Source organism: Drosophila kikkawai, chromosome 3R (assembly GCF_030179895.1).
Source record: "Drosophila kikkawai strain 14028-0561.14 chromosome 3R, DkikHiC1v2, whole genome shotgun sequence".
Lineage (NCBI taxonomy): Eukaryota > Metazoa > Arthropoda > Insecta > Diptera > Drosophilidae > Drosophila > Drosophila kikkawai.
Window position 1 is genome coordinate 34016002 of NC_091731.1, and position 26920 is coordinate 34042921.

The 26920-nt window shown below is 45.8% G+C and overlaps 3 protein-coding genes across 8 annotated transcripts; 1 reads left to right on the forward strand and 2 right to left on the reverse strand.

Moving 5' to 3' along the window:
* Positions 1-147: 147 nt before the first annotated feature.
* Positions 148-2070, forward strand: Sirt6 (sirtuin 6). Of its 2 annotated transcripts, none has more exons than XM_017182673.3 (2): positions 148-1229; positions 1935-2070. In XM_017182673.3, exons 1-2 carry the CDS (start codon positions 262-264, stop codon positions 1981-1983), a joined length of 1017 nt encoding a protein of 338 aa, XP_017038162.2. In that variant the 5' UTR covers positions 148-261; the 3' UTR covers positions 1984-2070. The 2 variants fall into 2 exon arrangements, with proteins under 2 accessions (XP_017038162.2, XP_070143141.1); XM_070287040.1 differs by lacking the exon at positions 1935-2070 and adding an exon at positions 1752-1856 and having other exon boundaries at positions 148-1155.
* LOC108085903 (glycine dehydrogenase (decarboxylating), mitochondrial) lies at positions 1691-5241 on the reverse strand. The gene is made up of 6 exons (XM_017182672.2): positions 5027-5241; positions 4863-4941; positions 4120-4646; positions 3325-4058; positions 1933-3262; positions 1691-1873 (listed from the first exon to the last, which is right to left on the reverse strand). Exons 1-6 carry the CDS (start codon positions 5201-5203, stop codon positions 1763-1765), a joined length of 2958 nt encoding a protein of 985 aa, XP_017038161.1. The 5' UTR covers positions 5204-5241; the 3' UTR covers positions 1691-1762.
* A 160-nt stretch (positions 5242-5401) lies between these two features.
* LOC108085910 (microtubule-associated protein futsch) lies at positions 5402-26838 on the reverse strand. 5 transcript variants are annotated; one of them, XM_017182683.3, is made up of 11 exons: positions 26633-26837; positions 26249-26580; positions 16847-17235; positions 16566-16691; positions 16361-16480; positions 15697-16088; positions 14921-15121; positions 8524-14860; positions 8368-8451; positions 7792-8310; positions 5402-5888 (listed from the first exon to the last, which is right to left on the reverse strand). In XM_017182683.3, exons 1-11 carry the CDS (start codon positions 26635-26637, stop codon positions 5748-5750), a joined length of 8646 nt encoding a protein of 2881 aa, XP_017038172.2. In that variant the 5' UTR covers positions 26638-26837; the 3' UTR covers positions 5402-5747. The 5 variants fall into 5 exon arrangements, with proteins under 5 accessions (XP_017038172.2, XP_017038171.2, XP_017038170.2 ...); XM_017182682.3 differs by having other exon boundaries at positions 8368-14860; XM_017182681.3 differs by lacking the exon at positions 5402-5888 and having other exon boundaries at positions 6760-8310; positions 26633-26838.
* Positions 26839-26920: the final 82 nt, after the last annotated feature.

The following is a 26920-nucleotide window of genomic DNA, read 5'->3' on the forward strand; positions in this document are numbered from 1 at the left end:
AAATAAAATGTTAAACAAAAAAATGTATACAAATTCTTGTAAAAAATAAATTACGAGATATTTGGTTGACTTAATCATTTACCAAAAGTACAATCCGCGAGGCTAGTGTAAAGGTAAGCTCTCCTTAGTATTTTTCACCTCCCCCGATATGGTCACACTAAAATAACAATAAACATCCATGGACCGCAAGAAAACGTAAACAAAACAATATTTTAGGCAAAAATATTGCATTTTTTAAGAAAATCAAAATTAAAACCCGGCATGAGCTGTAACTACGCGGAAGGACTATCAGCCTACGACGACAAGGGAGTCCTAGGAGCTCCCGAGACCTTCGACAGCGACGATATAGTGACCGAAAAATGCAAGGAACTGGTAGAATTAATCAAGAAATCCGGTCATGTGGTACTCCATACAGGAGCTGGTATTAGTACCTCTGCGGGAATACCTGATTTCCGGGGACCCAAAGGTGTTTGGACGCTGGAGGAGAAGGGCGAAAAGCCGGACTTCAATGTGTCTTTCGACGAGGCGAAACCCACCAAGACGCACATGGCGATTATAGCCCTGCTGGAGAGTGGCTTTGTGCAGTATGTGGTGTCCCAAAACATTGACGGATTGCACCTGAAATCTGGACTGGATAGAAGATTCCTCTCGGAGTTACATGGCAATATTTACATAGAGCAGTGTAAAAAGTGCCGGCGCCAGTTTGTGAGATCCACAGCTGTGGAAACTGTGGGCCAGAAATCTCTAGATCGTCCTTGCAAGTCTTCCCTGGAGAGTCAAGGACGCAGCTGCAGATCGGGTATACTCCACGATAACGTTTTGGATTGGGAACATGATCTACCGGAGAAGGATCTGGAAATGGGTTTGATGCACTCCACCATTGCGGATTTGAACATAGCCCTAGGAACCACTCTGCAAATCGTTCCAAGCGGCGATCTTCCTCTGAAAAACCTCAAACGGGGTGGTAAATTTGTGATTTGTAATTTGCAGCCCACAAAACATGACAAAAAGGCCAACTTGATCATCTCCAGCTATGTGGATGTGGTTTTGTCCAAGGTCTGCAAGCTGCTGGGCGTGGAAATTCCAGAATATTCAGACACAACTGATCCCACAAAGCTTCCAAGTCCGAATGAGTGGACCATACCTATGAACGAGGTGAATAACTTTCATAAACATTACAAGAGTCGCGTGAAAGAGTCGAAAATTGAGTCGAAAGCTAAGAAAACAAAGTATGTTTAAGGAAAGAGATTATTATATACAACAAAATTAATTTAAATTGAATCTAAAAATATTCTCAAAATTTTAATTCCTTAAATAACCTCAAAATACTGCCTTGCATGTTTTTAGAAACGCTTTAAAATGATTTTAAACCTCTGACAAGGTTAGGAGTATACCTTAATTCCTAAAATACCTCCTACATTTATGTTTAAATCTCTCGAAGTATTTGTAAATGTTTATTTAACTCATGGAAATAAACCTTAGTTAATTTTTAAAAACAAATGACCACCACTTTGTGTTTAAAATAAAATAATTCAAGTAATGTTTAAGTTTATGTTTGTAATGCGGAATTTGTAAACTTTAAATTGCATTTATTATAATAGTAAATGTAAAATGTATTTAATTGTTTAGTTTAACTACTTTCCCTTAAATTTCCTTTGTAAAAAAAGTAAACTTTGATAAATACAAAAGGTACTTTAGTTGTTTTTATTAAAAATTAAGTGTAAACAGATGGTTTTTAACATTTTCCTTAGGTCTAAACTCCTTACAAATCAGGCAATATGGGCGGACAGGTGCAAACGAGATGCTTGTCACCATAGGCATCATCGATTCTGCCCACAGTGGGCCAGATTTTGGCATCAGGCTTAACAAAGATCTGTAAAAAAATAAATTAAATTATTTAAATTAAATTATTTTAAAATTATTTCAACTCACAGCTGGGAAGGCAGCCTGCTCTCGTGTATAAGGCCGATCCCACTTGTCTGAGATGACCTGGGCCTGGGTGTGTGGTGACATCTTCAAAGGATTCACTGCCTTGTCCATGCGTCCTGCCTCGATCTCGGCTATCTCCTCTCGAATCGAAATCATGGCATCACAGAACCGATCCAGCTCTTCCTTATCCTCCGACTCCGTGGGCTCAATCATCAGCGTTCCGGCCACAGGCCAGGACATTGTGGGAGCATGGAAACCATAGTCCATCAGTCGCTTGGCCACATCCACAGCCTCGATGTTGGCCGATTTCTTCAGGTCGCGTATGTCCAAAATAAACTCGTGGGCCACCAGCTGCGAGTTGGGTGCCTTGTAGAGCGTCTTGTAGTGCTGCTCCAGCCGCTTGGACATGTAGTTAGCGTTCAGGATGGCCACTTGGGTGGCTCTCTTCAGGCCTCGGCTGCCCATAAGCTTGATGTAGGACCAGGAGATGGGCAGGATGGCGGAGCTGCCGAAGGGTGCGGCAGAGACCACGCCAAAGCTGTGCTCCTCGCTGCTCAGCGGACTCACCACAGGATGTCCTGGCAGATACGGAGCCAAGTGAGACTTGACGCCAATGGGACCCATTCCAGGACCACCGCCGCCGTGGGGAATACAGAAGGTCTTGTGCAGGTTAAGATGGGACACATCACTGCCGTAATCTCCGGGCCGGCACAAGCCCACCTGAGCATTCATATTGGCACCATCCAGGTAGACCTGGCCTCCATGCTTGTGGATCAGCGTGCAGATATCTGCCACCGTTTCTTCAAAGACGCCCATGGTGGACGGATAGGTGATCATCAGGCAGGACAGTTCATTGGCATGCTCCTCGGCCTTTGCTCTCAGATGGGCCATGTCAATGGAGCCATTCGACAAGATCCTAATGGGTTCCACCTTCATGCCTGCCATTTGGGCAGAGGCTGGGTTCGTGCCGTGGGCGGAAATGGGGATCAGACAGATATTTCTGTGTCCCTCGTTTCGGTGCTCATGGTAACTCCTAATGGCCCTCAATCCGGCATACTCTCCTTGTGCTCCTGAGTTGGGCTGGAAGGAGATCCTGTCGTAGCCCGTAATCTCACACAGATCACGCTCTAGTTCATTGAACATCTGATGGAATCCCTGGGCTTGCTCTACAGGAGCAAAGGGATGAATGTCGGTAAAGTGGCGGAAGGAGCAGGGCATCATCTCCGTGGTGGAGTTGAGCTTCATGGTGCAAGAGCCCAGGGGAATCATGGAGTGCACCAGAGAGATGTCCTTGTTCTCCAGTTTCTTCATATAGCGCACCATGCGGGACTCGCTGGAGGATGAAGAAGGTATCATTAATATCCCTTCCTTATATCATCCCTATACTAATCTCACCTGTGATAGCTCTGGAAAATGGGATGCTGCAGGTATGCAGAAGTACGCAGGAACTTGGAGTTTTCAATGGAATTTTTGAGAACATCGCGACGTGCCAGCAACTGCTCCACCGTAGCCTCCGCCTTGAACACCCACAGCAGATCATCCACATCCGCCACACTGACAGTTTCATCGAGAGCCACGCCGACTGTGCCATCTTCCAGGTACCTCAAATTAATGCGCTTGTGCTCGGCGCGCTCTTTAAGATCCTCCAGAGACTGGTTTCCAGCCAGTTTAATATGTAAAGTGTCAAAGAAGTTCTTGTTGATCACTTCGTGGCCTGCACCCAGTAGTCCCGTTTGCAGGGTCAGCGTAAAGTGGTGGATGCGATTAGCCATGGCCTTCAGACCCTCTGGTCCATGGTAGATGGCGTACATGGCCGACATATTGGCCAAAAGAGCTTGAGCCGTGCAAATGTTGCTCGTAGCCTTGTCCCTGCGGATGTGCTGCTCGCGTGTCTGGAGGGCCAGGCGATAGGCATCATTACCGTCCATGTCCCGGGTCACGCCGATCATGCGACCTGGCATCAGGCGTACCAGGCTCTGTTTGCAGGCAAAGAATCCAGCATGGGGGCCACCATAACCCAGGGGAACTCCCAGACGCTGAGAGGTCCCCACGGCAATGTCTGCTCCAAATTCCGCCGGAGGACGAAGCAGGGTCAGGGAGAGAAGATCGGTGGCTACCACCACAAGGGTCTACAGAGAAGAAACAGATTAAAATCCATCTTTTGTAAAGCTTTCCTTATGCAAAACCCACTCCGTTCTTTTTGGCCAATGCAGCAATGTCCTCAAAGTCCTTGACATCACCATAGGTATCCGGATACTGGAGCAGAATACCGGCCAGCTCACGACTGGGCAGATCCGCCTGCTCAATGGGTCCCACCACAATCTCCAGCTCGAGAGCTTCGGCTCTCGTCTTCACCACCGAAAGAGTCTGGGGATGTACTCTGTTGGAGAGGTATAGCTTCTTCCTCTTGTTGTGACGCGTGGCCAGGCACATGGCCTCGGCGGCAGCAGTTCCCTCATCCAAAAGCGAAGCATTGGCCACATCCAGACCCGTGAGATCGGATACCAAAGTCTGATAGTTCAGCAGAGACTCCAATCGGCCTTGGGCAATTTCCGGTTGGTAAGGTGTATACTGCGTGGTCCAGCCCGGATTCTCAAACATATTCCGGACAATGGTGTGCGGCACATGGCAGTTGTGGTAGCCCATACCGATGTAGGAGCGCCACAGCTGATTCTTCAGGGAGATGTCGCGGATACGACGGATTAGCTCGTGCTCGTCTGCGGGAGAGAGGGGAGTAAGAGGGAAGTGAAAAGTTGTTGTCAGCCAGACGAAGAAGATCAAGTCGGGGCGGCCACAACAGCGATAAGGAGGCGGGAGACCTCGATGAACCCGGCTTATCACCGCCTGCGAACACGCCAGGGGGTCCGTTGCCTCACCGACTGTTTTTTTTTTTTTTTCTAGCTATTTTGGGATTATAAAATAACACTACTTACTCAGGGGTTTGTCCAGGTCGAGTTCCCTCTTCAGTTGAATGCTCTGGGGCACAGCCTTCTCGGTGAGCTCAGCCAGGGACTAAAGGTTAACAATGAAGGTGTGATAGGTTGATACCTTTCCTTCTTTTCATCATAATTATAATGTTAAAATATCCTTATCCTACCTTAAACCCCAAGGTGTCCAGCATTGCCACAACATCCGTTTTCCGGGGTCCAATATGGCGACTGGGAAAATCGGATTTGGTGGGGAATAGCACCTCCTCCACGGGCGTGGTGGCCAGATAGCGGTGTCCACATCTCAGCAGCAGGCTCTGGCTGCTCCTTCCCAAGAATCGTTGCATGTTTAAGCGGTTTTCCAAAAGGCACGTCCACGCCACGCGGATTTCAATCAGTGACTGATTTCAAAGCTGGACAGATTCTCCCATTTCGAGGTGATAAGACTACCCACTGATCTCGGCTTATCAGTGAGTCTAGTCTCTCTCTCTCTTCCAAGCGATGGAAAAATTCAACCCTCCCTTATTATACAGACCACAAAAAAATTGTTTTTAAATATTTTCGTTTTATTTCAAAACTTAAAACTCTTCAACAATTTGTAATAAAAATATGTTTACTATTTTGTTTTAACTTTTTACCAATTCGTTAGTTTGTTGTGTTCTCAAATATCAATAACAAAAATTGTTTACAAAAACTTGTCAACAAGAGTAACAAAAAAAAATATTTAGAACTAAACTGGATTAACGAAATTTAAGAGAGAACATTATTTGGGATTAAAGTTATGCGTAAATAGTATATCAACTGAAGCCGTTATCGTCTTTTTGCCTACTTAACAATTGCATTTTGGTAGTTATTGTGGAAACTCGCCGATTTTGAATCGAAATACACTTGTCATAAAATTTTCCTAAGCGTTTTGATTAACTTTCGGGTCCTCTGCCTCGCCTGATATCTGTTTCTATAGCCACTATCCTTCGGGGTTACTTGCTTATTCGTTATCGTAAACGTGTCATTTGCATAATTGAAATTCAACAACTGCAATCGGGGTATATAACTAAATGTAATTTATATATATAATATATCGTTCAATTCGTATAGGTACACATACATATATCTGCGTGTCTGCGTGTATATTTAACAATGTTTTTCTGGTAAACTAATTTTACGGCTCTCGTGTCAGTCAGTTAACGTAATTTGATTAATTATTAGGTTTAGCTTCCTCGACTAACTCGGCCCCGAAAAATGCACTGAGAGAATTTTACACCGTAGCATAGTGTACATTATATCTGGTTGTGTAATTGGGTTGGCTAGTGTGTAAACCGTGTAAATTGATTATTTAATATTAAGGAAAAGTTTGTAAGTATAATTCAGGAATTAGAGCTAAACTTTGTGGTTAACGCTGAAAAAAGATGTTGGAATAACAATCTGCCCGATTCACATATTTGTTTTCTTGGTTACAGTTTCGATAGATATATATATATAGATGTATATATATTGTATAAAAATCTTTGCTAAGTTATGATCAGTTGAGTTGCCGGTGCTGTCAATGTAGATGAGGTAAGTTGCAAGAAGCCAAAATGGTTTGGTGCAAGAAGAGTAAATATCCGATTCGCAAGGAGTGTATATATATTAATAGAGATATATATTTAGTTGTGTTGGTATTTGTTGCCTAAAACTGTGTATTATAGTTAGTATATATATATATTGCTTACTGAGCATTAAGTATATTGAGAGAGAAGACTTTCTAAAATTAAGTTGAGTGAGCTAAATATAAAAGAAGTGAAGAATTAGGTAACTTTAGGCTTTAACCAGTTGGGAATTTTAATCATATACATATACTTAATACATATTTAATTTAAATAATAATAATTTTAGAAAACACCTTTTCTCTCAGTATATTAATTTTTGAGCTTGATTTCGAGTAACGTCATTTGAAAAATGTGTTTTTGTTTCTGAAAGTTTCTGCTTTGTGATGTTTATGGACAACCTTTGGTTAACGACTGATGTGGATTCCTTATTTCTTCTCCTGTTCCTTGTCAAAATTGGAAACGAAGGTGCGATTGAACTGAAACGGAGCCAGGGGAGAGGCACTTACAGCACCCAGGGAACTGCTGGCCAGTGGTTCCCTCAGTGTGAACGACATCATGGGATTGTAGACCCCCGTGGAAGTGGTGAGCGAACTAGTGCTCGCCGAGCACGTTGTTATGGGATCACTCAGGCGAGAAGTAAAGGAGCTGCTGAAATTGTACGGCACATAGGAGGATGTGGTGGTGGTGGTGGTTAAGGATGAGGCTGAAGTAGTGGTAGCAGTGGCAGCAGAGCGAAGATCAGAGGAGGAGGTGACCCGCGAATAGGGATAGTTGCTGCTGGTGGGCAGCGAAAAGGAGGTGCCTGCATAGCTGCTGGACATGAGTGAGTTTGTGGCGGTGGCAGTGGTGCAGGATGGGGCTGAGGTGGTGCTGAATTCCCCATAACTCCTGGCCGGAACCGAGGGCGAAGCCACCGGCGACCGGCTGTTGGGACGGGAATGGGTCCGCTCGATCTGCTTTTCGGTGAGGAAACGATCATAGAAGGTGGAGGTCACGGTGGTGTGGCGGATCTCCAGCTTGCCGGGCTGATAGACGGGGGCGGATGAGCCGGTGGCAGCCGATGGGCCGCGGGGTTCGTACGGCTGGCGATAGGGTGACACGGGCCGGGGGAAACTGTCCTGGACTGGATCTGTGTGGTGTTGGTGTTGTCGTGTGGCTGTGCTGCGGGACTCGTAGGGGTGGCTCAACGGGGTGCGACAGGCCGAGCGTCGGGCGTCGTCCGCGTACTTGGCGCAGGTCTCTTCTAGTTGTCTATCTACTTTGTGGTTAAACCCGGTTAAACTACTCCCGCTACTTAGTTCGCTACGATTATCGGCTGAATAATTTGGCAACAAGTTATCACGTCTTACCCTACTGCTCTCCCGCTCCCGTTCCCGCTCGCGTTCCCTTCGCTCGCGCTCCTCCTCTTCCTCCTCGAGGCGCCTCCTTCTCGGCGAGAGATCCCTGCTCATGTCCCGATGCGATCGGTAGTGCAGGGGACTCGTGTCCCGAGCCGAGCTGCCAAGCGGACTCCTTCGGGATTCCGCGGAGCCCAGAGACCTGTGCTCCGAGGTGATCCTTATGGAGGGGGCATAGTCACCGGATGCTCGGTGGATGCTCCTGCCACGGCTCTCGCTGCGGCTCAGACTCCGGCTGAGACTTAGGTCCTCCAGGGAGCTCTTCTTGCTGGCAAAGTGCAGGGAGTCCGAGAAGAGCGAGTCGATGTAGCGCTGGCACTTCTCCTTCTGGTAGGGAGGAGGCTTCTCCTCGCACAGGTTGTCGATGGACTTGATCGAGTTCTTGATCGAGCTCAGGCGGTCGTTGATGTTCTCTCCAGTTCGCAGTGGTACGCCGGTGTGGGTCCCAGTTCGGGTGATCGGAGAAGTCTCCTGGAATGCATTAAATTTAATCAGATTATTTTAATCCCAAAGATGCGGCAAACTCACCCTCATGAGGCGACTACCCAGGGCATCCAGACCCTCCGAGCTGCTGGCGTAGCTGCGAGTGGCCGATGGCTGATCTGCAAGAGTCTTCTTAAGAATACGTTGGAGAATTATAGCATTCTCCGCTAAACAGTCCAAAGCTTCATTAGTTCTGCCCACCATTCGATCGCTGGTCTGGCGCGACTTGGACCTGGGCGCCTCCTCAAAGTGGTCCTCGTCCTCGTCTTCGTCCTGGAAGCGTATCACCTTGGGGCTGGTGGGGCGGTAATAGGTGGTGGTCGTATTGGAGGTGGCCTCATCGTAATCGTCACGACGCAGGGCTGACTTGGGCGTGGTGGCGCCATGACGGCGGGGACTCTGCTCCCGGGACTTGGCTGCTCGGAACTCCTCGAAAGAGAGCGAGGGCGATATCACGTCCTTCAGCTTTTGATTGAATGCCCGGTAATCCTTCTGGGTCTTGAAGTCGAACGTGTGCTCCTGCTCCAGGATGCGCATGCGCTCCTCCAGTTCCGCGGCAGTGGGTGGCTCTGGTCGGCCAGGTGAGCTGACCAATCGTTCCAGATTGTGCACCGGTGTCCTGGGCTTCTGCTCATCCCTCATCTTCTGGCGTTTCATGTCTTCGATGGTAGGCGAACGGGAACGGGGCTTGGAGCGAGCCTTAGCCGGAGACTTGAGTTTTCCGTCGAGCACCCGTATCCTGTGCTCCAGCTCCCCAGTTGAGGGTATCGCACTGTCATCTGGACTCGGGTCGAGGAGTATTTCGAGTGGATGAATGGGCGGCTTTCTGTTGGGATCGTTCATGCGCTTGGCCAGGTTCTCCTTAGACTTGGATCTTACCAAGTCGAGCACTCGGTACTTGTACTCCAGGTCATCAGAGATGGGCAAGTCATTGGGATGCGGCTTGCGGCGGGCTGGGGAGGTGTAGGGACTCCGCTTGGACTTCCTTTCCGGCGAGCGGGTTGGCGAGGAGTAAGGCGTTTTCTCGCGCTGCCTCGAGGGCGAAGTATAAGGTGACTTGGTGGCAGCTTTACGGGAAGGCGATGTGTAGGGAGATTTAGTGGCCACTTTCCTTGAGGGCGAAGTATATGGGGATTTAGTGGCCGCCTTGCGTCCAGGACTGCGTGAGCGATCCCTAGCTCTAGCAGTTTCCTCCTCCTTGGTGGGGGCTTCTTCGGGTTGAGTTTCCTCATCATCCAAGCCCCTGCCTTCACACAGCTCCAAATACTTGTTCAAATCCTTCTCATGGGACAGGGAGTATTGCAGCTTAATCTTACGTTCAATCTCCACCAGCCGTTGTTCTACATCGATCTTTTCCACGTCCTCGAGCAGCTTGATCTGCCGTTCCAGGGAGCGGAAGCGTGCCTCCAATTCTTTGGTGGATGGCAGGTAGGCTGTTTTTCTTTTCAAGTGATGCTTCACCGGATTCGGTCCCCAATCGTAGTCCTCTTCGGGCTCCTTAGGCTCTGTTTTGTCTTCCTTAACAGCCTCCTCGGGATTATCTTCCTCCGGCTTGCCGCTTGTAAAGTCTTCGATTTGCTTGGTGAGATCACTGATGGCTTGAACTTGTTCCGCCTGCTCGGTACTTGGTTTGCTATCCGCTCTTATAAGACGACCATCCTCGGACTTGATGAGGTTTCGATCGCTCAGCTGCTTTTCTAGTGCCTGGAAAAGTCCCTCCAGCTCCTCGGTGTTGGCTCTCGTCAATCTCCTTACTCTGGAAGCTCGGGGTTCGTTGTCCATAAGGAGTACCACTGTTTTGTTGTTGGGATCCATGGGTCCCAGATCACTTGCATTGATAACCATTTTGTCTGGTACTTCTTTTGGTGCAGAGGAGTCTTTGGAGGTTTCTTTGGGTTTCTCTGGCAGTTGCTTGATTGTTTCTTTGCTGGCGGAGGCGGTTTCTTTTGCCTTGATTGTTTCAGCCTTTGGATTATCCTGTTTCATGTTGGTCGAAGCAGAATCCTTGGATAGGGGTTCCTCTGTTTTGGGAATTTCTTTCTTATTTTCAGGGACTTTCTGGGAGGAAACTTCTTTTGTTTTAGAGATATCTTTTGAGGGTTTTTCCTCTTTAGTTTGCTTAGGTTTCGTTTCAGAGGACCCTTCTTTGGTGGTGGAAACTTTGTCTTCCTTTTTAGTAACCTCTTCTTTTTTGTCTTTAATGATAGGCTCTGGTTTTTCCTCCGTGACAGTTTTCTCAATCACTTTCTCTACTTTCGGAGATTTATCTGTAACCACTTCCTTGGCTCGAGCTTGGGCTTTCTCCTCATTTTCCAGAGTCTTGGTTTCCTTGGCCATTTCGGGTTTAATTTGAGTCTTGGCAGGCTCCTCGACCTTTTGGGTTTCATCGCTTTTTACATGCTGATTGTGGCAGTTCTTTTCCTGCTTTTTGCAGGCCTCGCTTTCCTCTGGCTGGGGGACTTCATTTTCTGGAATATGAGAGCCATTTTTAGCCCGCTCCTCCAGCAGTTGCTGCTCCAAGAGCTCTAGGCGCCGCGTAAGATCCTCGGTTGTGGGCTTGGACTCGGCTTTCGGCTGCTTGGGTTCACCACTGTCCTTGTTGAGCAGCATCTTTATATTGATGCTTATGTTGATGGGCTTGTGGGCATCCACTTCCTCCAGCTCACCAATGTTCTGGGTGTACCTAACCAGCTCCTTGCCGGTGGCGTCGATAGTTTCCGTGCTCAGTCTTCGAGGACTGCCACCGCTGTCATCGCTTTGGGGAGCTGCTGCGATTCTCTCCCGATCCCGTATCGTCTCGAGCAGTTTGAGACTGTTCTCGCTTAGCTGCTTTTCCAGAGCCAGGACACGCTGCTCTAGTAATCCTTCGACCACGGCCCTGGCCTGGCGGGAGGTGGTCGGCATTTCATCGGGCGAGGGTGAATGCTTGACCTTCGATGCAACTTCGGAATCACTTGCACAGCGCTGCTTGTAGAACTTCGCGTAGAGTTGCCTCTCCAGGAACTGTACTCGGTTCTCGAGATCGGCCCGGGAGGGCAGATCAGAGAACCGACGCACCATGCGCTGCTGCCATTGTTCTTGGTTTGTCGCTCTGTAGTAAGCCGTGTTTGCAGGTGCTTCCGAGGTCTCATCGCCCATGGGCGTGGGTCGTTGCAATAGCTTTCGCTGCCTCCTTTCCGGATTGATCTCGCTGGGCTTAAGGTTCTCCTCCCCTGGGGATTGGCCGCGCATCTTCCGCTGCAGCTCCTCGATCAGAGCCTGCTGCTGGTGGAGCACGGGTGCAGGCAGAATGGGCAGCTCCTTCGGTGGAGGAGGCGGTGGCGGTGGCTCAGGAATGTGCGCTTCAATGGCCACGTCCACGTGCTTGGGTTGTGTCTGGGCCTTGGGTTTTTTCTCCCCGCCCTGCAGTGCCTCAAAGCGGCTCTCCAGATCCTCTGTGGATGGTGGCGGCTTCTTTTCTTCATCCGCGGAGTCTGAGATCACCTCCTGTTCAATCCGCTCCAGAGCCTCGTTTACCGTCTCGTTGGGAGTGGAGAAATGGTTCTTGCTGCTCATGCGACGCTTCAGGGTCTCGTAGCGCTTCTCCAAGTCCTCTGTGGAAGGCGGTTCAGAGGCCCTTCGCTTGTTCAGGTCACTTTGCTGGCTCTGGCTTGGTTCTAGCTCTTCTGATTGGATTACTTTCTTCTCTGGGGTTTTCTCTGACTGATCTTTAGGCTCAACTTTCGTTTGCTCCTTTACCAAAGCTGTGTTCACCTCTTTGATCTTGTCATCGAAGGATTTCATCGACTTTTGTACTTTTTCATCCTGTTGAACTTCTTGTGACTTTTGGGTCTTGGCTATGGACTTAGGTGGCTCAACCTGCTCTAAATTAGTGGTGCTCAGCTGCTTTTCCAGGGCATTAAAGCGCTTTTCCAGTTCTTCTGTGGAAGGTGGAGATTTTCGCGGTGTCTTGGCGGGCTCCTCTTTCTTAGTTTCTTCCGAATCTTTGGTGTTTTTAACATTTTCAGATTCAGTTTTATTGGTGGACTTTTCCGGTTTGGATTGTACTTTTTTTTGGTCTTCAACTTTTTTAGGTTCTGTCTTCTTAGGGCTTTCTTTTTCAGCAGGTATTTCAGGATCAACCTGAGTGGATTCAGTTTCCTTATTGACTTTAACTTTTGATGGAACCCCTTCTTCAATAGTTTCCTTTTTGGTTGATTGAGTTTCCGAATGTTTGGTATCCGTTTTTAAGTCAGAGCTTTCTTTTCCCTTTTGCTTTGGTGACACAACTGGCTTTGTTTTACTTTTCGGAGCTGGCTCTTCTGTTGGGGATGAAGCTTTCTCTTCAGGTTCTTCTCGAGTACTTTCTTTATGCTCTTTTGAGGCTTTCTTTTCGGACTCTTGTGGTTTGCTCTCCTGCTCGGTAGACTCTTCATCGGGTGGCTCCTTTTTGGCCTTGACTGGGCTGCTCTTCTGCACACTCATCTTACGTTCGAGGGCATTGAAGCGATCTTCGAGCTCAGCCGTGGAGGGCAATTTTTTAAGGCGTGGCTGGTCGGTTTTTCTGTCTTCACTGGCCTTTTCTTTGGATTCGCTGGCTTCAGTTTTTGAGCTCTCCTGGACTTCAGATTCCAGCTCCTCCGATTTGTGCAGCTTACTGGTTTTCTCGCTGTCCTTTTGCTCTTTGGAGCTGCCACTGCCACTGGGCTGTTCGTCGTCCTTGAGATCAATGGGAGACTTGGCTGTCGATTCGCTGGAACTCAATTGTTTGGTTAAGGCATTGAAGCGGGTCTCGAGATCGGCGGTGGAGGGAATGCGTTCGAATTTTTCTGGATGTTCGGAGTCGATTTCCACGAGTTCCTTACGCTGCTTGTCGGCACTTAGTTGCTTCTCCAGTGTGTTGAAGCGTTCCTCCAAGGCGGCGGTGCTGGGTATGTACTTGGATGGCCGCTCCGCCGTTGGCTGATCCTGGCTGATCCTCCGTTCTAGGGCCTGGTAACGCTCCTCGATCTCAATGGTCGACGAACGGGTCAGTGTCTTGCGACGGGGATCTCTCCTTTTACGGGCGGCACTACTCAAGCTGCTGGCTGTGGGAGGTGGTGGCTTGAAGTCTACTCTTTCCTCTATCGTCATGCTCAGCAGCTCCTTGTAGTCGTCCTTATTCTCACCTGGAATGTTGTCGTCGCGGATCTGAGGCACTTTGCCAGCTCCAGGAAGGGGATTATCCTCTGGGTTCATGGGAAGTGGCGGCAATGCTTGGTAGTCCCCATCCGCACTGTGACCCTCAACCTTTTCTCGTTCTTCCAGGTACGTGACGCTGGTCTCCGATTCCTCCTCGTTTAGGGAATAGGAGAGCTCCAGTTTGTTGGGTCGCTCGACGCTGTTGACCCTCTCGAAATACTGATTGGTCACCCCGCTATCACTCACATCGAAAGGCTTTTGCTTTTGCTCCTCCAGCAAATCTTCTTCAGAGCCACTCTTCTCCTTGAAGGTGGGTATGGGACTAATGGGTGTCAAGACGGGAATCTCTGGAAGTTCTGTGCCCTCGGAACCCGATTGAATAGCCAAGGGCTCTAGCTTGTAGCTGACGAAATCAAGTTCTTTCTCGAAGGCAAAGCGATCGCTTTCAGTGGCACTATCCTCCGCTAACTCAGTATCCTCCTTTACAGGTGGATCCTTCTCATCGCCACTATCAGTGCCCATTAGTATGAAGGGAATCTCTTGGCTGCTGGGTGCCCAGGACTTGGGTCGTTGTCTTTCCAGGCTCGCATCCCTAGAGCCACTCAATTGCTTCTGCTCCTTGAGTTTTCGGCCGAGCTTGGCCTTGTGCTTGGGACTCTTCTCGATTGACTTGGGATCATCGTCATCGCAGAGGCTGGTATCCGTGCTGGAGCCACCTCCTCCACTACCGCCTCCGACTTCCTGCTCTCCATCGCTATCCTCGCTGTACGAGGAGCTGTCGCTCTTGCCGAAGCGAGTGCGCAGTTTTTGGGTTTTAATGGAGCTAACGTCGACACCCTCCCGCATCATGGCAGCTCGATCCGCCTTGATCTCCTTCCAGGTCAGGCTGTCACGGCGTCTTCTGCTCGAATCCGTGTCTCGCCAGAGAAGGGTCTCGCCGCGGCGCAGCTGCTTCTCCGCCGCCGGCTTGGTATGGAGCACTGCGGGTAGCGAAGGCTTACGAGCTGGTGGAATGGCGCCCAAGGGAGCTCCAACTCTCTTGCCCTTGTTGGTCACGATGGCTGGTCGACCGAGTAGCAGTTGATTCACAGGCACCGCTGGCTGGGAGCTGTTCCCGGGACCTGATCCCTGTCGCGCAGCCGTAGAGCAGGCAGTGGTTAGGATGACATGAGCCTGCTTCTGGCGTTCCCTCAGCCGATCGTATTGCTTTTTCAGCAGGGAAATATCCAGTGCCAGACGATCCTTTTGCTCCGCCGGCTGCTTGCCAGCCGCCGCTGCAGGACCAACAGATCCACGTCTGCCCCAGTTTAAGCCCCAAACGGTGGCCACCGCCATGCGCTCTTCATCCGAGTGCGTATCCTCGTCGTCGTAGTAGAGCCTACAGAGGGGTAGGTGGAGTTATTAGTTAAAGATTAGAATGAGGTTTAAGAATACTCACTGCAATCCCTGCTTGTGACGCAATGGGGCAATGTTGTACAGGTGTTTGTCCCTTAGCTGTCGCAGATCCGCAATCGGTCCCAGCTTTACCACTCGTTCGATTAGGCCATTGGAGTCCACGAGATGCCCATTAAGCAGCTCACTGGAGTAGGAACCCATTTTGCCATAAAACTCGTCCGCGGAACGAACGCTGAGAACGCGCCTGAAAAGGGGTTAAGAATAAAGCTGGGTTACTCCTACTACATCATCATCATTATAGTGTTTTTAAAGCTCTGATTTCCCCAGCTAACCCTTGTCCTTGACCTCCCCTAAAACCCATTTCTGTAGTAGTTTACATTTCTACACATAGTTCAATGTCTTTCGCTTGCATTTCCCGCAAGCCTTGTTGATATTTGCAAAACTTGTTTTCCCACAGAGCCATAAAAAGCACCACCACGAACGTCTGAACATAAAAATCCTTGTGGGCCAAGGAGTGAGGGAAATGGCTAAATTGCATTTGCAAGAGAAAAACTCTTGCCAAAATTTTAGCAGCAACCTTGACACAAATTCACGCCTGCCACTGCGGCAGGGACCGCCCACAAAAGACCCAACCAAGAGCACTTGCCATGCCGCCTGGATGCACTTAGATAACGTAATAGTTTCGCATTCAATTGTAATTGAGATGCCACCGTAATTGCATTAAGTGTGGTTCTTTATCACTCATACGCAGTGGTGTCTGCGTCGATTTTATATTAAATCTAATTAAAATCAAATAATACTAAGTAAATATATACTCACTCTTCAAGCAAACTCCAAAGGACAAGAGCTGTTCGCAGTAGCACATCACTTCCCTCGATGAGGACCAAGTCCCACACTCGCAGCACACAGGACATGGGCAGGCAGGTGCAGAACATGGTGAGAAACCACTGCATGGTAAACACATTGGTCAGCGGCGGCTCAAAGGCATTCTCTACGGGTCCCTGAAGCCGCTGCAGGTGCTTCGCCAAACGGGGCAATCGGGTCTGCATCAGTTCCCGGAAAACGCCCATGTCCGCCTGCAGGCCGCCCATTGAGCCATAGAAGTAGCCCGTGGGCAGTACGCCCTCCACCAGATAGATCATGACCTTCATGGACTCCTCCTCCTCCTTGTCCATCACCTGCAGTATCAAGGCGCCCAGCATGTTGAAGCCCTGCGAGGAAGAGGCAAGGATAATGTTTAACCTTTTGAAGAGCAGAAAGCAGCAGGTCAGTGATGTGGTTTTAAGATTTTTAATGAATGATTTTTATGGTTATTTTTAGCTTTGAAGTATTTAAATGGGGAGACTAAGTAAATAATAATTACTTTACTTTTATTTATATAAATTATAAATATTTATCTGACTCTTTAGTCTGTATCTCTTTTTTAAAGCCACTTTTTACAACACTGCTGGAGCACACAAAGACTGTTTACGGAGGCACTCACCTGGCAATAGCCCACCTCCGGGTTGTAGCGCGCATAGCCAAGCAAAATGCGCTTCAGCTTGGCCTGGTTGATGGAGCCCGCGGGGCCGGTGCACAGATTCGAGCCAGTCCGGTGCAGATCCTAAACGGAAAGGGGAAGGGAGAGTGGAATCATTAAGCATTCTCTAGGGGGCGACAGCTCTTTGGTTCGTGACTGCAGCTCTCACCTTGACGATTTGGATGCCCAGCTCCTCATCGTCCTCGCGCCACTCCTCGCAAAAGCACTTCTCCCGCTGCTGGGCCCAGTCCACGTTCTTCGACTTGAGATACTTGTCCGCCAGCGAGAGCCACAACTGAGGAAGGTATCGAAGGTATTAGTAACCAAAGAAAAAAATTTCCAATTAAATTCAATGTGTTTTGTGATAGTTTTATCTTTAAACTAAATATTTTGCCTGTCAGTTTACTGAATCAGATTCCAAAGCTTTCTCTAATCCCCGTAAAATCTCACCTTGCGTCGGAACTCGGGCGGTGTGCCTCCGGGCAGGCGGGCCACCAGCTTCATGGCATGCAGCCACTGGTTGTAATCCGAGGCAGCTTCATCGTCGGCGGCAGTGGCAGCGGCTGCGGAGGCGGAGGCAGATCCGGACCCAGAGGCGGTGGCACTCGGGTTGACCTCGTGTCCTCCGCCGTTGCGGGCCAGCATGCTGCCGAAGGCTCGGGGGCTGGGGCTTCTATTGTTGCTGCCGGGGGAGGTGGTGCTGGGGCCGAGGGTGGTGCTCCGTGTGGTGATGGTGGGCGAGGTTAGGCGGGCGGAGCTACTGCTGCTGCTGCTGCTGCTGGCAATGGCTTTCTGTGGCGGTGGTGAGAGGCTAAAACGCATTTTAGGCTGTGCATCGTCTGCAAGAGTTAAGCAAAAATCTTATATAGCATACTTTGGGGCGGCGGGGCGGTATTATTCGATATGGATATATCTAGGTTAGGATCTCGGCCCTGGGCTGCTGTATCCTTTAGCACTTACAATATCCGTGCAGTATGCAAACTTTACATATATATAAGTTACAGAGTTAGTTAGTTAGTTAGTTAGTTGGTTAGTTTTAAGAGCGCGCAAAAGAGAGAAGAAGAAAGAATACAAAAGATATATGTATATATATATAAATTGGATATTCAAATATTGGTATAGCTTAGACACTTAATCAATCAAGTGCTCTGATCCAGATGGTTGCGAGAGATGGGGGTTTCTTGAGAGATTGAGATTGAGAGAGACGAAAACAATGGAGCATGCGATGCATTTGGTGCCTCGACGTCTTCGGAAAAGCGCGGGGAAAAACCAAAGTCAAGCCAAAGCGACACTGCTTCTCTGTGTTAAATTGACCATGACATTTATATCACTCGACAGAGTCATGTGTGTATGTGAAGTGCGGGCGAGGATGTTTACGTAAGTGTGTATGTCCTGAAATGCCAAACGAATGCGACTTGTTGTACAACATAGTTAGCTGCCGAGATCCTCGTCTCGCTATGCTGACATCCCGACACGAGAACAATATCCTCCTGGCTCAACTTTATCGCCTTCTAGGCTGGAGACAGCCTGCCTTCAGGCACATCCTTCCACATGTCGCCCACACACTTGGCACCAGAGATGCCATCAAAAAGTAAAAAAAATAAGGGAATTATTTATGAAAGAATAACAGGCACTACTTCTAAGAAACAATGGTATTTATAAGCATAAAAATATACAAAGCTTTTAAATAATATTAATAATATTTTCTTCTAAGCAAACATAAATCTTAAGATCAAACTTACAAATCTCGATTAAATATGTTTTCTGTAAGGTTTCCTTCAAGGAAAAGCTGGACAATCTGCCACAACTCACTCACAACACTAAAGGTCAAGTTAATATAGAAAATATGATGTCTCTGGCTGGGTTTATGATAGCAGCATAAATTCAGATTGCGTTCAGGCGGCAGCGGTTTAAGTTTTCTCCCTCCCCCCCCCCGAATCAATATTTTTCCGATTTTTTCCCAGCTTTTCGCTTGGCTTTCCGAGAGCTGCGCATTTGAATGCTCTCGTGTGGCCCATAGCCCAGCTCGCTTTATGGCTGATAATTTGATTTCCGTTTTTTATTTTTTGTACTTCCATTGCGTGTTTCAAGCTTATCAAGCGAAACGTGAGTCAAATTTTAAAGCTTAAAATCTGTTTTTTCCACCCGATATTCTGGGATAAAAATGGAAAAAATTGGGCATGGGCTTGAGCTATGTATGTATGGGAAAATAAAATTTGCTTTTTCTTAGGAATTCCTTGGGAAATTGGTGTAATTGTTTGCGTTGAATGTTGAAGGCTGCGTATGCGAGGAATTAATGTGAAGCCCCAAGAATGGGCAGTCAAATTTTTTTGCAAATTAAATTTGCAGACGGAAAAAAGCCTCTTTTTGTGATTGCTTTTACAGTGGAGCATCTTTGAATTTAACTTTTTATTGCAAAAAAGGGTTAAAAAAAGATTTAGGAAGAGGTTTTCCATAATAAATAATGCCCAACTATACTTAAAATAATAAAAAGTCAATGGGTAAACCCAAGAAAATATGTTTTCTTTCCGGGAATAGACTGTTTTTGCCTTTCCGTTTGATTTCCCTTAGCTACATCGATTAAAGGATGTTTATGTTGGGATACTTTCAACTGTATTTGCCCGCATGATTGCTTGGAATTCTTATTTACTTGCCTTGGCATCGCTTATTTACATACTTATGCAAATCCTCACATATTCCTTCCTATGTCTAGATGTGCGTGTGTGTGTGCTTTGCCCAAGATGTTTTGGTCCTTCGAAGGCATTTGCGTAATGAAGAGGCAGTTGGAAATTGCCTTTTGCTGAAAGTTAAAGCTAAGCAAACATTGCCTTGTTTACTCCCAGGAAATTGGAGAGAAGATCCTGGGTGAGAGAGGCAGAGATGGTGAGCCTCTTGAGCCAGGACTCGGCAGCCAGACCTGGGGGCTAATGAAATACTAATTGCACCGACTCTCTTATGTAATGGGGCCCCTAACTTCGCACCAATTAGGCGCCGGACGTAAAGCATTCTTTATGACCGTAGGAAGGACTACCGTCGCGCGGGACTCATATTTATTTTTTTTATTATTTATTTCCCGCACAGTCCAAGTGCATTTTCCATGAGAGATTTATGTGCGACTGACAATGGGAAGCCCCTCTTTTTCCTTATTGTGTGCAAGTGAGTGTAATTATTTTAAATGCTCCTCGGGCTGCCCCAAGGACGCAGTAGTGTGTATATGCCTGCCTGTGAGCGTGTCAAGGCTCGCATTTTGGCCAACTGTTTGGGCCTTGACCAAATCTAAACTTTGAGCCAGCATCACGTGCGTGCTGCCCGTGTGCGATGTATGCTTGTGCGCCCTGTGTGTGTGTGTGTACTCAACAAAGAAAACACGTAAAGCCCGAAAGTTGGTTTAATGAGCCGAAAAAATATGGGTCCTGTCAGCTATTTATATAGGTGGACAAAAAGGAAAAAAGAAGGACGGCATGTTGATGGTTATGGCCCTGGCGGAAAATCATTCTTAAATCAAGAATATGGTCCCTAGAGAAATATTACCAAGAGCAGCGAGGTGGCAAAAGTCTTAGAAATATGAGAGACTTTAAGAGGAAAATATATATTATCTTATTCTACAGTTATTTATATTTGCTGGCTAAAGAAATTGCTGAAAAATATATGTTTATGTAGTAAAACAATTAATATTCTTATCTTTCCCACCTAAAATCCTACTTAAATTCTTAATTTAAACATAAACTGCAACTTAAGCCATGTTTTATCATTTTATGCAAACATCTCCAGCATAATCTTAAACCAGAAACGTTGTCCTAAAGTTTTTATTGTACCCTAACTCTCCTTTGAAGCGAAACCGACGCAAAACATTTTTAGTACGCCAGACTTCAGCTTAACTTAAGTTCTGCGTCCCTTTTTATTTGCCACCTTTTTCGCCGTTCAAAGGAGATTTTCCTGACTTTATGTAATGCCCATGTCCCCCTATTCAGGCGCCTGAAAGAGGAGTCGTACTCAAAGAGTATTTATCCCACGGGATGGCATGACCCCAAAAACGAGGGGCGTCCGACTGTCTGGGATGTCCTGGAGGCAGCATGGCCACTGCAGTCTCCAATGCGCAGGCACGTTCAGGGCCATTAGTGTCAATTCGGGTGGCGGGAAGCTGCTAATGAATTCCCAAACGTCAGCCAGGATAATATATTTAATCCTGGTGGCTGGTTCATTAAACTATTGCAATGCTTAACCCAAATGATTATCGGCTTAGCGATTGCAATTCGCTTTTATCACGCGGCACCCAGACAAAAAGTCCTTCAGCATGCGATTATGCAAAAGGACGAGACGAGAAAATGGGGCGAAAAAAAATATAAAAAGGGGATTTGCGAAGCGCTGCTTTTGATGGCTCACATAACGGCTCCCCAAGGAAGAATCCTGTTGCTGCTGCATTTTTCGCAATCTCAACACGTGTTGTCCTGCGTTTAACTTTGATTAAATTTTTTTGATTGCCCAAAAGCAGCATTACTCATACGCCACGTGGGTCCGCTTGCAAAACGAGGGAACGAGCGAACGAGCGAGGGTCCTGCCACACGCAAAGCCAATCAATTTGCATCAGAGGAATGAGATCCCTGTCAATTCCAATAAGCCCGGCTCTCAAAACTTAAGTGAACAGTGTGTCCTGCCAAAAGCAAGCTGGTTTTCTTCTTTTTTATTTCCATTTTCCGCTCAATTTTTCCTGCTGCTGCAGCTACAGAAGTTTGATAAGGGATCTCTGTGCCGGTGACAGGCAACTTGGTCGTTCTTATTTGGCATTCTTTAAAACTTTTAGGGAAATGAGTTTCTTACCCAATTCAGAGCTGGTAGTTGAATTTCCATGAAGAGCCAAGCTCATTATGGGCTTGCCATTGGTTAAGCCTGAAATCTCTTTCAATCAACTTCAAGGTGAATGCAACAATTTCTGCTCACAAAAAGTCGTTTTGTTTGGGCTTAAGTTTTCCATTTGGGGGATTTACTTGATCTGACATTATGTTTAATGATTAAATGGTAAGTAAAGAATTAAGGTTTTAATGTAGGGCAGATAAATTTTTGTTTTTTAAAGGTTAAAGAATGTTTTTATCATAATAATATGGGAATTATAAACCTTTGCTTTTACTTGTATGATAATTAAGAGCATAATTGAGCCTTAAATTGGCCTTTTAACAAAGATATTATTATTATTCTTATGTGAAATATTAAATATTATTTCGAAAGCCTAAATAAAATATGAAAATTTCATAATCTTACTGCTTAATCGACTGAAATAAATGCTACATTAGTTTTTTAAGAGTTCTACTACAAACACTAACAGTCTCTCTTCTCCTTCAGATTTCCCTAACTTCCCAGCTTAGAAGATTATATTATCATCCCCTCGAACTAAGCGACTACCCACAGAAACCCTCACAACTGGCACACATGTGTGCACCTGTCGAATGTCCTGGCACCTTTTCATACTTCTCGCCCACTCGACACTCGTGTCACTTTGCATCGCCATAACTAACCTCGTTCACTCGGTGAAAAGCAAACTGCGACGCAGTAATTACAACTTGATGGGGATATGTGGGAGGTGCTTTTGGAATTTTGAAGGCAGAAAATAAAGAAAAATCGTATCAGAAAGCAAAACAGGAAGCACGGCAAACAAAAACACCGACACGTACACGCTCACAGGCAGAAAGGCAGGCAACACGCGTGTGTTTAGTGAAGGCAGCAGAGCGTAAAATGATTGCTGAAAAGGTGGCAAAAAAAAACATCAGGGAAGACAACAGCAACAACAACTTGGCCAACATGCAACAGATGTGTGTGTGTGTGTGATGTGCGTGGGGTGAGAGGTCATAGGACAACGATTATCGAAAAAGTACAACTAAAAACACAGAACAGCAGCAGCAGCAGCAGCGGAAAATTCAAATAAAGTCTGTGCACTGCCCCCGGGTATGAATAAATGGGTTAAATGGAAAGGGGCGTGGCATGCCTCTGACATGGCGAAATGGAAATTTATGCCCGGCAAAAAGGGGAACCGAAGCCCTTGCCCTACGAAAATGCAAATGTTAATTACAGGCGGCCGCCAAAATTAGAACTGTGCGCGTTTAGCATGAGTAATATGTACGAGTTAATGCCTCGATGTGTTTGTGGGTGGCAGGGGTGCCCCTAGGGCGGACCTTAGTTGAAAGGGTAAAATTCTAAAGACCATTTAAAAGTTTGTATAAAATTCAGCTAAAAATAATTTTAATCCTTGTATAAATTTGTTAAAAGAAATGTATGAAACTAATGGTCTAGAAATGAATTAAGTATGAAAAGGTATATCACGCATACGCAGTGTTGACCAAAGACTATTTACTGTAGTTAAAAACCTATTTAAGAGAGTTTAAATTCTGTCATAAATAGCTTAACTTGATTTTTTATTTAAATATCTGCTTTAAAATATTAAAATTCAGTTAAGAAATGGTTACTTTAGCAGAGTCTTTCTGCTCAAAGCTCCTTTGACCTTTTCAAAGGTTTAAACTACCAACTTCCTAAATTATAAATAAATATTCTCCAACATTTCCACAGAAAAAGCCATGAGATAACTAACCATTTTAAGTGGAAATTTAATTTAAAAATGGTTCCAGAAAATTTCTCGTTTATTTAGGTCCGCCCCAGCATTAGGATGTGTGCTCAACGAATATTGTATGAAATATGCAGCAGCTTTTCGCTTCAATTTCTTTTGCATAAATTACCTTTTCGTTGTTATTTGGTTGGTTTTTATCGTTGTTAAATAAATAAGGCGAAGAAAGAGAAAGACATAGAGAGAAGGCAAGAGTTAAGGCTTTGTTTAAAAACGAGCAAACAGATCGAAGAAGGCAAAGCAAAGTCGCTATGTTTTTTTTTTGTTGTTTGCTTTGAGTTGCGCTAAAAAACACAATAGTTAAAGTACATCGATCGGAGACATGGGAAGTATGTTAATATATATATAAATATACACACACCAAGAGACAAACAGAGAGAGACATAGGGTGGGTGTTAGCTGAGGTGTGTGCGACTTGGCATAGTTACCCATGTTAAGTTAACGTGCGCCTGACGGTATGCTATGCTTTCTGCCAGTAGTTGCCTGTAGTTATTGGTAGTTTTTTCTTGTTGTGGGGATTCTCTATTTATGGTTTTACATTTTTGCTTTTACGCTGTACTTGTTGTTGCTGTAGTAGTAGTAGTAGTAGTATCAGTTGTAGTAGTAGTTGTTGCTGTGGCCTATTGTATTATTTACACAAGATTTACATATAATGCACAGAGATACACTTACACATAGGCATGCACAGAAATATATATATATATAGGTGTATAGACGTATGAGATTATTGAGCTATTTGCATAGGTAGTTGTATCATGCTGAAGTTATATAAGACTCAGACACACACAGAGACAAACACCCCAGACTCGGCTGTCATTGAAAACTATTTTCTTTGCCTCGCAGAGGAACTCAGAAAACATTCACCAACAACACTCGCACGAATTCGCATACAAAAATGGGGGAAAACCTTGACAACTAAGAACTGCAGACCCAGTTCTCAAAGCTTGGCCAGGTGACTGCTGACTTGGATGGGGGAAAAAACACAGAAAAAACGGACACTAAAAACCGTCTTAGGGGTGCAGTCAGAGAAAAAGAGTTCAGCTATTAAACGAAGTAGATAAATTTTACTGAGTAATTTATGAGATTTTCTATGAAGCTTAAACTGTAAAATAAAATTATTAAAATTATAAAAAATTGGTTTTTAGAGGCAATAAATATTTTTTGAAATAAATATAATATTAAAATACCACAGAAACTGGTATAATATTTTTAGTGTCCTCTTTTTATTGTAAAAATCTTCATTTAATGGAAAAGTGGAACCTCTTCATAGATTTTTAAATTCTTTATAAATTTTAAATTTTAAATATATATCTAAATTAAATTTCTTTTGTTTTTTTCTCCCCGTATAACCATGCCATTGTACAACTTGTGTGTGGCACTCATCGATTGCCCGCCTTACTGGCCACTGTCTTGACCCACTTTTGTTGCTACGCTTGCGTTTACGTTCTTGCCAAGTAATTACCTGTGAGCCGGAATTCGCATTTTAAAATTTCATAGCATTTCATAGCATTGGAATGTATTAATTCTGCAGGAGCAGAGTCCTCTCTACACTGACAGGTCTTAGCAGCTCTAATGCCTCAGGATTGTGGCCTTGGGTTTTCGGTGGAGGAAAGGTAAACAGAGCTTGAAGCTCCACGTGGCATTTAATTAAGACCGGAGGAGCTCAGCAATAGAAAATGGAAACAGAACTTGTGGTATTTGTAATGCGGTTATTAATCGAGGGATGAGCTCAAAGTTTCTTTCAAGTTTGCCTTCATTAAGTCGGTTTTATATAGTCTATCTACGACCAACTGCTGCATAACGGATTGCCGTGGTTTGGCCCAGATATATGGATTAAAGCCGTGCGCGGCCTTCAACTCTTCCGTTTTGGTCTTTTTTTTTTTGTGGGACATTCTTTGTAGTTATGCAATCCACAATCAACTACGGCTCATGGTTTTTTTTGTTGTATTTTTTTGTAGCCAAACAAAAAGCCAGTTTGTGGGCCTTTTTGCAGGGCGAGTGTGAGAGTGAGTGTGAGAGGCGTGACATGAATCACACTCAGAATCGCATTCTGAACAACAATGGCCAAGAGTCACCTCACATGGATGTGTGTGTGAAATATAAATCGGAGGCTAGGAGGGGCACAAAATGGCGCGCCAGGTTGCAGTTTTAATGAAATTTTCGATTGCATGCTTTTAGGCACAGTGCCTCCCGAGTTTTTAATTGCATTCGTTCGATCGATAAAATTGCATTATTCAATTACCCGAAGGGGAATTCAATTAGGCGGCTGACTGCCACTGCCTTCCCGCTAGTTATGTTAAATAATAAATAAATAGAGTTTCTGCGGCGAATAAGTGAAATGATAAATAAATAAATACATGCTGAACGGTGGCACGCTACATTTTCCCATTTTTGCACGCGCTTCTTTTTTATTTTTATGGCTCTTGTTTGGTTACCACCATTGGTATTTTGGTCTGGGAATATCAAGGGTAACACACACACACCCCCCACGCACACACACACACCCCTAGAGATATAGAGACAACGTTAGAAGAGAGAGGCAGAGGAGAGATACAAAAACATAGATAAGACTGGCTAAAATGCTCGTGGAGGCCAACCTACACACGCTTGTTATTTCAAACCGCTGGCACACACACACACACGCACACTCATACACTGCCACAAGCACCCACACTTGCTTAGATATTTTTTATAAATTTTTTTTTGTACATTTTCTTGGTATTTCTGGCCCCGTCTGTGTCGTCATCAACTCAACCTCCTGAGCTTCACCTGCCCACACCAATACACACACAAACACACACACACAGGACACAACAAAGTTCATTCAATAAAAGACAAACACACACACACACACATACATGCACGTTGCGTGACGCTAGCGAGGATTTTTTCAGCGTTCAGCGTAGAGCTTTTCTTGGCTTTTCCGCCTTCCGAGTTCCGCACTTCACGATCCACACAGCTGAGAGTTCCGCACTTGACTGAGGACTGCGGCAGCTCCGGCTATAAGGCAACCGAGCCCCCCAGCTGTCAGTCTGGAGTCTGCGCAGTCCCCAGTCTGAATCCTCCCACTCACGCACACTTTGACATTTGATGTACTCGAAAAAATTAAGGGTTATAAAGAAATATTTGTCTTTTTTAGAGAATACTTTTTATGAAGTTTAACTAACTTTAGCTTTAACCTGAAGTAAATTTGTAACCACCTTAAAAATTTGATCTTAGCTTAAATCTCAGCTTGTTCTCACCACTCTCCACGACGAGCACAGCGGTAACGAATTCACAAAGCACCTCCTGATGGCGTTGCAAGCGATCCCTGGCTAACAGGACTCTTTCCAGCAGGTAACCGATCATCAGGATCTCCACCTTGAGAATGGCACACACATCGATGAGCTTGCGCACACTCAGGCGCTCCAAGGTGGACCGATTGCCGGTCATGCCGCTAACCATACGAGCCAGTTGTCCCTTCTGCTCCTTCGGACTCTGCAGATCCTTGCTGCAGTGTTGCCTAATCTGGGCCAACTGTTCCTGCCGGCCGTAGATCTCGCACAGCAATGCATCGAGTAGCTTCTTGTTTTCACTGGGAACAGCCCTCAGAGCTCAGTACTTATCGAACTTATGCTAATGCTCACCTCATTTCGGCTACTTGCAGATAAGACTCGGCGGTGGGTGCACTTGATTTACTTTAAATTTAAACATTTGCATTGAAATCGTGTTTTATGGTGTCTTTATGCTTGTTATTTTTTTGGTAAACGCAGAAAACTTAACGAAGAACTTGAAAAAACATAATAATCAGAGCAGGGAGACAGTTGTGCGTAGTAGTTTACATTTTATACTGATTAATATTTATAAGAGTGCTTTATGCAGGTAAAAGTTTCAAGGGAAATACCTCAAAGTATATATTCCCTTTTAAAATTATT

What these genes read in the sequence shown, in the direction of transcription:
- LOC108085903 (XM_017182672.2), bottom strand. Translation starts at nt 5,203, where the DNA reads ATGCAACGATTCTTGGGAAGGAGCAGCCAGAGCCTGCTGCTGAGATGT. An exon ending in CGACCTGGACAAACCCCTGA is followed by an intron (nt 4,647 to 4,862) that starts GTAAGTAGTGTT and finishes TCTCTCCCGCAG; the next exon opens with ACGAGCACGAGCTAATCCGT. An exon ending in CATTGGCCAAAAAGAACGGA is followed by an intron (nt 4,059 to 4,119) that starts GTGGGTTTTGCA and finishes TCTTCTCTGTAG; the next exon opens with ACCCTTGTGGTGGTAGCCAC.
- Sirt6 (XM_017182673.3), top strand. Translation starts at nt 262, where the DNA reads ATGAGCTGTAACTACGCGGAAGGACTATCAGCCTACGACGACAAGGGA. An exon ending in TCGAAAGCTAAGAAAACAAA is followed by an intron (nt 1,230 to 1,934) that starts GTATGTTTAAGG and finishes TTCAACTCACAG; the next exon opens with CTGGGAAGGCAGCCTGCTCT.
- LOC108085910 (XM_017182679.3), bottom strand. An exon ending in CGCCCGAGTTCCGACGCAAG is followed by an intron (nt 16,692 to 16,846) that starts GTGAGATTTTAC and finishes TACCTTCCTCAG; the next exon opens with TTGTGGCTCTCGCTGGCGGA. An exon ending in CGTCACAAGCAGGGATTGCA is followed by an intron (nt 14,861 to 14,920) that starts GTGAGTATTCTT and finishes ACCCCTCTGTAG; the next exon opens with GCTCTACTACGACGACGAGG.